Source organism: Coturnix japonica, chromosome 14 (genome assembly GCF_001577835.2).
Source record: "Coturnix japonica isolate 7356 chromosome 14, Coturnix japonica 2.1, whole genome shotgun sequence".
NCBI lineage: Eukaryota > Metazoa > Chordata > Aves > Galliformes > Phasianidae > Coturnix > Coturnix japonica.
This window is the reverse complement of record NC_029529.1, coordinates 3,904,904-3,918,434: the sequence shown is the minus strand read 5'-3', so window position 1 is coordinate 3,918,434 and position 13,531 is coordinate 3,904,904. Positions and strand designations below refer to the sequence as shown.

General features: G+C 44.3%; 1 protein-coding gene across 3 annotated transcripts in view; it reads right to left on the bottom strand.

Annotated features, from left to right (window-relative positions):
* The window catches only part of SDK1 (sidekick cell adhesion molecule 1), a 360,897-nt gene that overhangs the window by 33,351 nt on the left and 314,015 nt on the right, over nucleotides 1-13,531 (bottom strand). For all 3 annotated transcript variants that reach the window (XM_015876860.2, XM_015876861.2, XM_015876862.2), the window contains one exon: nucleotides 12,220-12,321. In XM_015876860.2, the coding sequence (XP_015732346.1) occupies nucleotides 12,220-12,321 (102 nt within the window). The remainder of the gene's footprint in view (nucleotides 1-12,219; nucleotides 12,322-13,531) is intronic.

Here is a 13,531-nt window from a genome sequence, read left to right as displayed (position 1 = left end):
AAAAGGCATTTCAGCACCGCAGAGTGAGATGCAAATTGTGTTTGGTTTTGTGCCCTTCGAGTCTGTCCCTCTGTTCAACTTTCAAAGGCTGATGTGCACAGGTTGGCAGTGACGGACAGCAGCGCTGTGCTGCTCACTCTGACTGTGGCTCTGAGCATGCAGTAATCGTTCCCACATGGGTACAATGGAGTACTTTAAACAAGAGGAAACACAACCCTGAAGAGTTTACCTGCTTGGAACCCTGAGCCATTTGCTAACCACGTGGACAGCCCATGCCAATACAAGTGAATGCACTTCAATTGCGAATTCAAAAGCCTTTTACCTTCTAGGAATGCAGTTCAAGATTACTGAGCTCTGAAGTTTCTTTTTCCACGGCTGTTGAAACCACTAATATATAAAAGCAAGGTTAAGGCCGCATTGCCTTGTCCTGCTTCAGGTGCTAGTGACATTATCAGCTACAGCAGGAGTGACACGCAGCCTGGAGGGCCCAAATTCAGGTCTTAGCAGGTAGAAAGCATTTCACTTTCCCTGAAAATATGCATGTATTCATGGAGTCTAATTCCCTGCATGTATCCTGCTTTGTTATCTCACGCAGATATTTGCAAACATTTCTTTTCTTATCTGATCTCAATTCAGCTTTAAGATTGTCTCCTTGACGGTCACTCAGTCAAAAGTAAGCGGAGAAACCTGAGCGGGTTGTGCAGTAATTAGTAAAAGTAATAACAACAGCAACAACATCTATGGGCTGGGTTGTGTAAAGACAATGAATCTATCCGGGAACAGAATGAGAGAGAGTAAAAATGAATGCGTGGATAAAGTTACACATCCAAATCCACATTTAAATATATCACTGTCCTCATTTCTCAGCGGAACTGAGTGTCTCTGCTCTCTCTGCAGACAATTTGAGCTTGCAAATGCTTATAACCTTTAAAGAGAAGGTGCTTGAAATCCCCAGTGGCTCTGCACCAATCTCCACGCTCTGCTGAAGGTTCACCTTAGTTTTTCTCCTGCTTGCCTGGGATGTTTGCTCTCTGGGCTGTGTGACACCGAGAGCTTTTCATCAATATGAAAGTACTATTCCTTTTCTTAGTGACAGTCGCCACGATGCTCTGTAGCACAGGTAGACTACAAATCCCTGTGATTCATCGGGTAAACCTAATAGCTGTTTTTTATGAAGCATTCCTTGCTGCTCTTACAGCTGCTCAGATTTCTGGCTAGTGAAAGGTTTCTCCTTTACTGACTTTCTAATTATTTCTATAATGCCAATATTACGTCGGTGAACTCGCAGACAAGTCTGGGACACGATGCCCTGGTACTCATGCCATTTAAATATAAAAAAACAAATGAAACCCTGGAGAAAAAATGCAGTAGAAGAGATCAAAGATTTTCTGTGCACCCTCTTGATCCCACAGTCCCAAACAATTCCAAGCAAATTCCTGTTCTGTAAAGACCTCTGATCCTTTTCTATCTAGCAAGCATTTTCCCCCCAGTTCATCAAAGCATGCATTTGTGAATGTGCCTGCCTTTTTTCCCTGGTAATCAATATATTTGCATTTTGGTGTTAGCATCTAGAGGCCAGAATCTCATTGCACAATGTGTTGCATAAACACAGAACAAAGAAACAGCTCCAGGCCTAAAAAGCCTCTAATCGGTATTTCTGCACACTGTAATGGAGGAGTGGCTGCAGCATGTTCTAGCACAACAGATGTAATCTTATCTACCTTCTCTCTGCAACAAGAGAGAAGACAGAGCAATATTCAGTGCAGCATATGCTCACAGTTAAAGCACGCACAAGCAGCACCTCCCAGGTTTACACACAGGTCCCTGGCACACACAGCCCTGGAAAATTGAGCTGGAAAAGACTGGAGACAGCTCAGGCAACCCAGGTTCCCATATCACATTGGGCTCAGCTCTGCTGCCCAGATGTCTGTGTGATCCTGGCCACTGACCTCTTTCCAAATTCCACTGCCATCCCTACACAGACACTGCCTATTTAAATAACCCTTAACACATACTCTTGGGGTAGGTTTGCTTCCTTAATGCCTGGCATCAGCAATCCTTGCTGCACTGGTCCTGTCCCAGCAGCAGGACACAAAACATCCCTCCTTTCCACTTTGCAGCCGTTCAGAGACAAGCAACTGTTACACGAAGCATTAAAAGCCAACCACAACAAAGCAAACAGAAGGCCAGGAGATAAAATATCAGAGACTGATTAGCACGAATGGGCAAAGCCAAATACAGGAGATTTTCTCACAGTCTGGACTTTAATAAGGAAGACGAGGATGGTCACCCGAAAAAATGAACAAAGTGGTGGATTTGCAGATGTCTGCAGTCGCTCCTTCCACCAAGGAAAAGCAATGTGAGAGAAAAGGCAGTCAGTGCTTATTGGCCATTTTCTTACAGCTCCTGTAAAGGAAAGGTGGGAGCAGGAACGCTTCCTCTGTGCAGCGGTGCTCGGTGCCATCAGGAATGCTGTGTGAGCTATGCTGATTAGCTCAATAACAATTAGTTAATTGTGCTTCAAAAACAGCAACTGAAGCTGCTTTCCGCTGTGACAAGGCAGTACAAGCTATATTTAGAATGTAAAAGATGTTTCCCACCAATTTCTGGCTGTTTTAAGCAAGGCTGCATTTTATGATGAAAGTACACACATTTTTTTCCCCCCAAGGGCTGCACGTTGCGGGGCTGCTCAGATGTATTTCAGAAGCAGTAAGATGGGCAGATCCACATTCAAAAGCATGCATACTGACACCCCTAATGCTCCAGCACAGCCCCGTTTGCTGTCACTGTATCTCTTATACCCAGGCACCAAAAGCCAGCACTCTGCCTGTTACCAGACTCTATGGGAGGGAATCACTCCAGTAGGGAGTGACCCTTTCTTTAGGGTGTGGAATGACATGTTGATTTACAAGATTGCGTAGATCAGAGTCAGGGAAATGGGAACACTTTCTAGTGTACGGTGGACTAGCTGATATAAGACCAACCTTAAAAAACAACTCTCTCACCCTGGTGAAAACTGATGGAAAGGGGAGTCTCATTGTAGCCAAAATGAAAGACGAACAGACAAACGTACCTCGGTGAATAAGAGGGGACAGACACAGCATCACATTTTTAAGGGTATTAAGGTCACGAAAAACTGTAAATAAAAGCAGATGCTATTGAAATGGTACCCAATGGTAACATGCCCAGCTTCTCTGCTTAGTGCTGGGAAGCTTTCCAGTATTATCTAGGTGTAATCTCACCTTCTGGAGGTGTACACAGAGGGATGCAGGTGGCTAAAGGGGGAGAGATCACATTCACCACACGTATGGGAAAAAAAAACACATTGAAATGAAACAAGGACTAGAAATGGGTACTCGTGGACCCAGACTTGAGGAGGTTATCTGCCAATGCCATTTTTTCAAACCAAGGAGGCAATCATGTTCTGAGGAATTCTCTATGGATATGACTTATTCATGAAGAACCTTTATAAACTGGCAAGTGAATCAAGCAGAAGTAATTCTCATCCTCTCCTTCACCATCTCTTCCAGCAGTGGTGAAAACACCGGTGCTGTGATTACCAATCTTTTAACATGGAGATCAGCTTTCCAAACAAGCCATGTGCAATCCAGGATGTTCCTGGGGCAGACACAAGCTGATGTAAATAAGTTAGTGTGTTCAAATTACAATACCTAAACCACGGTGGATGTCACCAAGCAGCACTGTGAAATAGAACCTGTAAACAAAAGTTACATATTTTGAACCTGAAGGCTGCAGTTCTACTTACCTAATAAAAGCCTAAAATAGGCTATCACATTGCATACTGAGATTATCCATCATGAGACTGAGAACACCTGACCCAGAAGTAAAGCTCTTACAAAACTGTAAAGACTGCTTTTGGAAAGGGCATACAGGTGGTTAAAGCAGGGAGGGGAAAATAATAAAACAGGCTTTTGTTCTGTATTTCTTCTGAATCAACATGGATACGCTCACACACAGGCAGCAGGGACAGACCTGTGAGCAAAAGCAGGGAGAGTTTGCACTGGGGATGCACAAAGAAACATACAGGTGTAAACCTACAGCTGAAATCCCTTCTCCCTTACAAGGTAAATCAGGGATAGCTCCAAAGCTAGTGGAGTTAACTTAGTGTAAGGCATCAGCTCTGATGAGTGCAGGACTCACTCCCAGGAGTACACATGAGGTGGTGAAGAGCTGAAGTGTTTGATAGCAGCCCAGTTCCCCTCCCACCTGCAGCAGGAGTGAGAGCAGCACTGCATGAGCAAGTACTGCTCTCAGTTCTCTCTAGAAGCCTGTCCATGGGAGGGGCAACATTACCTGCTTCAGATCGTCTCCCTGGGCCCCCTGATTCCCAAGAGCCACCCCCCTCCGTTTTCAGGTACATTCCCCTCATTATAACTTATTAATCCCACACGTTAATATCATAGCATAGTTCATGGCAGCAGACAAAAGCACCCACTTAATGTTCACTAACAGCAAGACCTACTGAAGCCTAATAAGCACCAGCAGCTTCTTATCCCCCACTGAAGTCAAGAGAGCGTATCCAATAATTAGGGTGAATCTTCACCAGGTTTTCTTAGCCCAAATGTTACAAACTGTACCACAAAAAGTCAGTCTAAGCAGGTGAGATCTGCCACTGAGATAACCTCTCACTGCCGATTTTGAAGTAAGTTGGGCAGTTGACCCCCATGAGAGTTTAATTTAGGATTACAGATTGCAGTGCTCAGGGAACCCCATGGATACCCTGCAGGGAATGAGAGTCTATATTTACATCTACACTTCAGAGTGAAAGTTTTCTCCTTGCTCATTTTGCAGTTATAGAGCCTGTGAATTCATTTCTGCTGCCTATCCTGTATCACTGACATCCTGCCAATGTCTGGATCGCTGTGGCCATCGTGTTTTAGAATTACTGCTAATTCATACTAAAAATTGCAACTTTTTATGCTTTTCATCCACAACAGGCAACCTGAAACACCTCCAGTGCCATGATTGATGACGGGTACAGCAAACAGATGTCAGAAAAGAAAACCAACCGTGTTTCTCCACAGCTGGCTTCACAGCAAAGCTCTGCAGAGAAGGCAACACTGTGAGATCTGAGACCTGTACAGAAAGCCCATGACATTTTGCTCACATATCCCAGGATGAAGAAAAACAAGCAGAGCAGGACTGTGCAATTAGAAGGAGCACAGACTTGGCAGCAAATATCCTTTAGTCAAAAAAAATACTCCAGCCTGTGTCTGCTTGAATGTGAGTTACCAACCTGGGGCTTCCCCACTTCCTTACCAGGGCGATTTATGGTCCATTTTACTTTACTACTGATGGCTCATGTTTTTGAAAGGAAGGTTAATTTCTTTGCTTTTAATGGGGTAGCTCTGCTGCTAGCGCAGTCAGGCTTTGCATACACGATCAGGCTTTCCATCCCCCTGCCCTCTGTGCAGGGATGCCCCTGCACCAAGCTCTTCACGGGCCATGGAACACTGCAGCAGAACCGCCAGCCGCCCATTTGTCCTACCACTCCCACTGCTGCTTGCACCAACTGCAGAACAAAGGCGAGAGTCCAGATGGTGAAGCCGAGAATAGATAGCTGTCTGTCTCAGGCTATGGTCAGTGTTGGAAATCGACAGGAAACTGTTGGGGTTTGAGACAAAAGTTCATCATTTGAGCAAAACATCGCAAGACAATGGCAGTCCTACACCACCCACAGCAGTAAGAGCAATGGAAGAGGTAAGGAAGCTCAGATGATCAACATCTGATTTTATTTTTGCTTGGACGGAAACATCTTTCCTAAATCGAGATGTGATAAAAAGAGGCAATTAAACCCGAGCTAAGCAGGAGCTGATGCACTGTATAAAGCATTGTGTTGTACCAAAGGCTGCTTATGACCAATATTAACAACTTAATGAGCTGTTAATGAGGCGCACATTCAGCTTTTACTTGCAGCATGAAAACATTGCAAATCATTTTAGGGAGCTTCTGGATAGTCAACGGAGAATTAAAGATGTCAGATAAGCCCATCAAATCTATGTCTCAATCTGGACACTGCTTTCCAATGCATTCTCTTAAAATTCCTTTTCCTCCATGGCAGAATAACTTGCTTTGACAGCACTACGGCTCTCACTTAGACTTTGCTTCCTTCTGCCTTGACATTAGATTTCAGTCTCCAGAGAGCTGCAGGGATGTCTTTTTGACATGTTGACATTAAGGACACTTCTTCCACAGACTCACACTGGCACGATTACTTTCTGTTTTACCATCATAAGATCAGCTACTGAGCTAAGTTACCAAATCTGGAAGTTTAATTACAAAACCATTGTGCTCATCTATAAACAAACTAAGAACTTAAAATTACCCTTTGAAAATAGCCACTTGGAGTAGGAAAGGGAGCTCAGGTTTATCCAGAAAATTCATATCCATAATTCCCCAGCAGTGCAGCTCCACCAGTAACAAGCAACGACTAATGCTCTAATGTAGGCACACTTTAGTTTGTTATTTTTTACTGTTCTGTCATAGCCCTGCAGGATTAGATAATGCGACTGAGTGCTATCTATACTGCTATTACCACCAGTGGAGCTGAATTGATGGGAACAGCAAATCCACGCTGGACTTGCTGCAATCAAGCCCCACATGGAAACCATGTATAGAGCGAGTCTGGAGTTTAAAATCCACCTTGAAACAGTGATGTGAGCTACTCAGTGGCTCTCTGAAAGGGAGTGCTATTGAGATACATGGGATATAGCCATAATGGCTTACAGTGGTGCAAGAGAAGCTGAAAACAGGTTTATTTCCAGTTTGGAGTGGGAAAAGTCTCTTCATTTTATATTCACTCCACCATCTTCCTATAGTTTTCCTTCCTTGCTCTGCTCTGATTTTACTCTGCCTATTTTGAGCATAATTTGGTGAACTTGACCAGATCTTTAACTTCAAGCTCAGTGGAGAGAATTCATGTCTTAAGGAGCAAGGCCCCGGGGACAGGATGAAAACCCAGCATCATGCCCAGAGCAGGGCATTCCTGCCTATTGCAGCAGCTCAGCAGATTCTTTACGTTGAAGTAAAGGATAAAAAAATCTATGTTTGAAACAGCCAGCCATCCCCCAAAAGTGGCCTTTTGCTGATGTTTTGAAGAATCAACCACTGTGATGCTGTTAAAATGGCACAGGAGGTCAACCCCTTTATTTAAAGTGGAGAAAATGAAGCCAGTGATTTATTGTACTAGTTTCCCTTGGCTTCCTCCCTCCCCTTTTGTTTATCAAGGGAAGATGCTGTCCCTAGGCTGACAGGTTTTAGACTACTGCAGTGTGAAATGGCCACAACAATCCTTCCCTGCCCTCCTCCAGTGGGGGCTGGGATGGAAATGCTCACCCAGCTCTTCCAGCCGTGCCAGCAGCGTTGCACAGCTATCTGCATAGGCACAGCCAGCTATGGAGGGACAGGGCGTGCGTGTCCCAGACAGATAGGAGAAAACAGCCAAAGGGCCACAGCAGTCTGATTGAGGCTGCCAGCTTGAATGTGTAGAAATGCTGTCATTCCTCTTGTAGGTTGTTAACAAGGAGGCACGGGGGACTCCTCTGTGCAGCATCTTCTCAGCTCCATTCAAGGCAGAGAAGGAGAAACAGTTCCATGCTATAGGAAAGGGGGGCCTGAGGTAGTGCTGAGTGTCTCCCTTCTCCACAAAGCAAACTATGACAGGGAGGTGAGGCTGCATAGGTTATACTTAATGCGAGCACACAACACCTGCTGGAAGAGACAGAAACACTGAAGGACAAAGCAGCCTTGTTCCAACAACTTTCTCCAGCATTAGCAGGAGAGACAGAGGCACTGCCTAAACACTAACAACCAAGTTGGAAGCGACACAAGCTCTTTGCTAGAAGCAGCTCACAAAAGGATGTTGGTCTTTGCTTCCCTGTGAGTCTTGCCTCTCCTTAGCATGGCTCCTATTTTTTCTTCTCTTCCCCAGTTCAAAATCACTACTTTCGGTCTTTGAGCTTTCAAGATAGTTTCTGCTCTTTGACTGTAAAACACTGGCAGCTCTAAGTGCACCCCTTGCTGTAACTACAGTGCTGAGCTCCTTGCTCCAGGTGTGGCTGCATAAAACAAACTTTGGGAGCTCCAGGAACAGCTGTGGAGCTGCAGGCAGGAGGGCAGATGGAAATAATTGCCATGACAGCAAGAAGAGGAATATTCTCTTTGGCCTCTGTGAGCTTTGCAACAAGGGGTAAATTCAAGGTTTTGAAGAGGATAAGAGAAAAGAAGCGGTCAACTCCCTGTCCCAGCCCTGCTCCCTTCTAAGCTGAGGTTTCACTCTGATGAAAGCGAGATGGGCTTGAAACCTGCTTTCCTGAAAGATGATGTTGGCAACCACAGCAGCTTTTCAGTGGAGGACTTCTAAGGAGTGGATCTCTGTCTGCCAGTGTTTTGCTCCTTCCTCTTCCCTTTGCAGAATGGGCTCTCAGAGACCATTATTATAGAGAACAACAACAACAACAAACCAGCCTCATCAGTTCCTGTGAATTCTGAAGGTCACCAATGCCACCATCAGTTATAATGACACACATCACTCCCTCTTCAGACAAATGGACTTACAACCTATTTAAAGGCAAGCGTCTTTCAGAGCACTTCACTTCTTCTGCTACCCCCCTCTCTATGCACATACACTCTCCTCCAGCAGCAGCTGCTGGAAGAAATTATGAATTCCATTATTTTTCATCCAGAACAGCTTTGCAGTATATGAGAGAAGCACTGGAGGCTGCAGGCTCGTTAGCACAGGATTTGTATTGCCGCCTTCCATTTTATTCACCAGCCCAAATTAGGTGAAGCATGCCTGCCCCAAACCTGTGCTTTCTGTTTAATTAAAATGCAGGTGGTGGACTGCCCTGAACTCCAGAGCCCACAGCACAATCAGACAGTGACAGTGACCCGGTAGAATAATGCTCTTGATGTAGGGGCTGCTCTAACAGAGCCTTAATTTCAGTCAAGCAGAACAGCACCTCTGGTAGCAGCTGCATTTAGGGCCGGGATGATGATCAGCGTAGCTTCTTTCTGCCTTCCCAATCAAAGCCGGAGTCCCTGACAGCTGAACTGCTCAATGAATTAACCAGGCGAGAAGGGGGCTTGCTGAGGGGCTGCAGATCCCTTCTCATTGCTGCAAGTGGCAGCTTTCAATTATATTTTTCTTTTCTTTCTGTTTGTCAGGAGATGCACATGGTTCCCTAATGAGCAGGGCAGAGCTGCAGCCAGATCTAAATAGGCAGCGTTCCATGGATCTCCTCCACGTAGGAGAGGGATGCAGGGGCTGAAGGCAGGTGAGGGAAGCGCTGGCTCCACTCAGACCCATTAGTGCAGCACAGGGATGGTTTATTCTCCACATCAGAGAGGTTTGCAAACATCCAGACATGAAGCCTCTGCTGGGCTGTTTCAGTGGATGGGACAAAACTGGTGCAACAAGAAAAACGTTTTGCTCCACCTACTGCAAAAAATATCAACCAGGCCAAACCCAAACCTGCCTGCATCCATCCCCTTACATCACCTGGCATCTTAAACCTGTTACTTGGGCCAGGAATCTCTACTTGCCCTTGGCCCAAACCCATGAGAGCTGAACACTTGGGATGCTGCTTTGGGTACAACTCATTGCCCACTTGAGTTTGCATTGTAAAACTCCAGATACAATGATAGGAACATTTTCAAGTCTCAGAGGGGAGAGCACAAGAGCAAAGGAAGGGTTTGGGATGCCCATCCTCCTGCACTGTTTATCTGGCTGGGCTGTTTGCTGCTCCCATCCCACCTGGCACCAACCATCATTATCATTTCTGGATACTTCATGCTGTGCAAAACATGGCAGAATGCACAGAAATGGGTATTTCCCCTGAAATGTTACCTAAAGCTTTTACCTAAAAACCACCACATTCCCACAAAGATGTGTGCTGTATATTCCTTTTTACAACTGCAAGGAATCATCTTACACCTACTAGAATTACTGAGACACTTACAACACATCGAAGCACCATTGAGCAGTACTCAGCCATAAATTAACCTTCAGTCTGGGGACTGGTCTGCTTCAGTCACTTTGTGTTCAGTTCTATGCTCATGTTTTCAGTGGATTTTGTTTACTGCCAAGGTTTTCTCTACTATTTACATGGGTGTCCCATCATCAAAGCTAAGTGGACCCATTTTTCTCCAGCTTGATACTTATCCAACTCTACCATGGGTAAGAACATCACACAAACAATAACAACAAAAACTTGCATTTCCACAGCACACTTCAACTCAAAAGTGTCACAAATCAATTTAAAACCTAAATTGCAGCACCAGCTCCAATCACTTTGCTCACAGTATAAATCACAGCCAGCTCCGGAGGTGGAAGAGGCAGTTATATAACAAAGCATAATAACTTCACACTACAAGTGTGAAAATCTGCAGGAAGATCCTATGTTCATCACTTCTACTGCATGAACCCAGATTGTCCCTAACCAGAGGTAGAGCCAGGAACTCTAAAAACCACAGTGAGTCACGCTACAGCCCCAGAAACACCAGCCCTGCCTGTGCAAGAAAGCCTTAGAATAATTAAGGTTGGAAATGATCTCTGAGACCACCGAAGTCCAACTGTTGACCTGTCCCCATCATGACATAAAACCATGTCTGTCAGTGCTGTATCTCAGCAGTCCCTGAACACCTCCAGGGATGGTGACCCCACCACTCCCTGGGCAGCCTGATTTCATCCCAAGTTTGGCCTCCTCCATTGCCCTGTTCAGTGTCTAAGCTGCAATGAAGACAATGTGCTGTGTGGTTAACATACATGATACACCAGCACCTCCTTCTTTTCCCCAGCTGATCTTACATGTTCTATATAAGTGTAGAAATGCAGTTGTTGGCCTGGTTTGCAGCAGGGAGATATTTTGTTCTGAAACAAAAATCTATTCTGAAGTCAGATACAGTTGGCTCCACTCGGGGCTTCCTTTGCTGCAGTTACAGAAAGATATTGGAGCAGGAGCAAACTAGAAAACATGTACGTATTGGCAGCCGTCTCCAGAACCACACTGCCCTGATTAATTTATGACGTTTTCCAAGCAAGAGACTGACTGCTATGTGCTATTTGAAATGCAAAGGTTAAGCAGTATTAAGAAAAATAATAAAAAAGCGGGCTTTAGTTAGTTTTGAGCAACAGATTCTTCAGTGAATGACAATAAATTGCATTAGCACTGAGTTTGCTAACTTTTACATCTTAGCCTTGAGACAGAAGAACAAAAGTGCAATCAGATCTGTTCCCAGCAGCAGACTGAGCAACAGGAGGGAGCGTGTTGCCTATTCTTGTTCTAAGCTTCAAAAGATGCTGCTGCAGAAATTGATACCATAACTAACAGCCATTTCAGTGCCAGCCTCTCTCCAGCTGGGGTCACCGTAAATCCCGCATCGCCACCGGGCTCAGAGGAAGACATCAGCTATTCCAGTCCACCACTGCTCCACTGGAGCCTCTAAGAGGAACAGGCTCAGCTGCAGGTTATCTCTGCTCCGCCAAATCACTCGTTTTATAAAGCATTCAGAGCAGTGCCTAGTTAACTCTCTTGTCCTGATGTCTGCCTCTGGCCTTCCAGTGGAAGGGCTTAAAATCGATTGGCAAGTTACACTTCATAAATACAGCCTGAATTCATGCACCACATCCATAATAAGTGGCAGCATGAGTAGTGACACTGTACCACAGCTTCTGCAGAGGCTGATGCAGAGGTAGAAGTCTGCATGTTCTCGAGAGTAACCTTCACCTGCAGCTCCAGAGCTAGCATTAAACTGGACAGAATGTCTTCTTGACTTCAAGAGTATAAAAATACAGCAAGATGTGGTGCACAGGCAATGCCTCTATACAGACAACGATAAAATAAAAGAACCAGCTTCCTTTGTTTTGTAGTTTTGTTTCTTTTCCCTTGTGGCTTTCCTATGCTCTACTTTTTACTTCTTTAACTTGAGTCAATTTTCCCCTCAAGCATATCTGGTATGAACAGTCATCTTCCTGCAAGTCCAAAAAGGATTGTCTCCTTTTTTTTTTTCAAATGCACCTTCTTCCCTTATTCCTGTAGACCAACTGGATTCGAAAAGGCAAGAAGCTATTGGTTCCAACCTATTCCAGGAGAGGATGTTACAGAAAACTGATAGTGATAATGATCAAGTCTTTCCCGATATCTGGAGTATAATAGAACTTGTTGACAGTAAAAAAGTACATAAATCTGTTTTACCTACCTGCTTCACCCACAAACACTTCCACTGGCGTGCTGGTAGGGCTCTCACCAATGACATTATATGCTGTCATTAACACTTCATATCTCTTGTATTTCTTCAACTCTGAAAATGTAAATTATATATTATTATTTATAGTGTATTACAGTATTGACCTTAGTCTCCATCACTTCTCCATCACCACACCTCTCCCATGTAATACTGCGTTAGAACAGTGCAACGGTGCAGTATCTTCTTCCATCCTTCCTTAACACATTAATCACAGCAGGGAGTGCACAATTATGAAAGATATTTGCTATGAGATGACAGAATTTTCCAGTATTTTCACTGTGTTGCTCCAGTAAGAAGAATTACCCCTGATGATTAACTAGCCAGGGGAATATCTCTGGGCCATTCCTGATGACAGGGAAAAGATGGGACTTCGAGTGCTGAACATGTGGCCTCATTTTGATCTCTACTGGTAGGAATGAACACATGGCTTCAAGCCTTTGCCTAACCCCAGTGACTTCCATCCAGGGGTCATCTGGCAGCTGTGTGGGTTGAGACTGTTGGGAAGTTGTAGTCCCATTCAAAGTACTGCATGCATATATTTCTCCCTCAGAGTGAATATAGTTTAAGCATCAGTCACAAAGAGAAAGGAGAATTTGAAGCCTGGGCTCCATCTGACCATCACAGAACCAATTTCTCTGCTGACATAGAAATTACTCTTACAGATGAGGTAGGAGAAAAAAAGCAGCATGTGAAAAGGCAAGAAAACCCAATGGTATGAGGGCAATTAATAGATGCAAATGGGGATGGAGTAGAACCATGTCAGTGTCACTGGGAAGGCAGCAGCTGAGCAGTTTTGGGTTTTGCTTTTTGATGGAAGAATCAATCCTAACAGAAGTATTTATCATTTAAAATATTTAACAGTGAAATTAAAGTAAGAAAGAGATCAATGATATAAATTGCTGTATTTAAATGAGTTGAGAATTGATTAAGACATGCATGGCCAGGGGTACAAATTTCTCCCTTTGCCAATAATTTTCTCTGTTATCTATGAATCACATTGCACCGTACTCTCTGAGGCTGACAGAATGCTATCGGTTTGGTGAGGTTCAATAAGTCTAATCATGCTGGTTCTTCACGTTTTACTTCCATGGAAATATTTACAAGTGCCTTGCTCCTATGTCTGACTCAGAGTTCAGCCTCGTTTCCTACTCTTGGGTAAAGTGTAAATGATATCCAATACATCACTAACTTTTTGCCAGTCCATTAATACATAAAAAAAAATAATGTAAGATATATAGCTCTTGATTAGAATTTCAGTACTAGG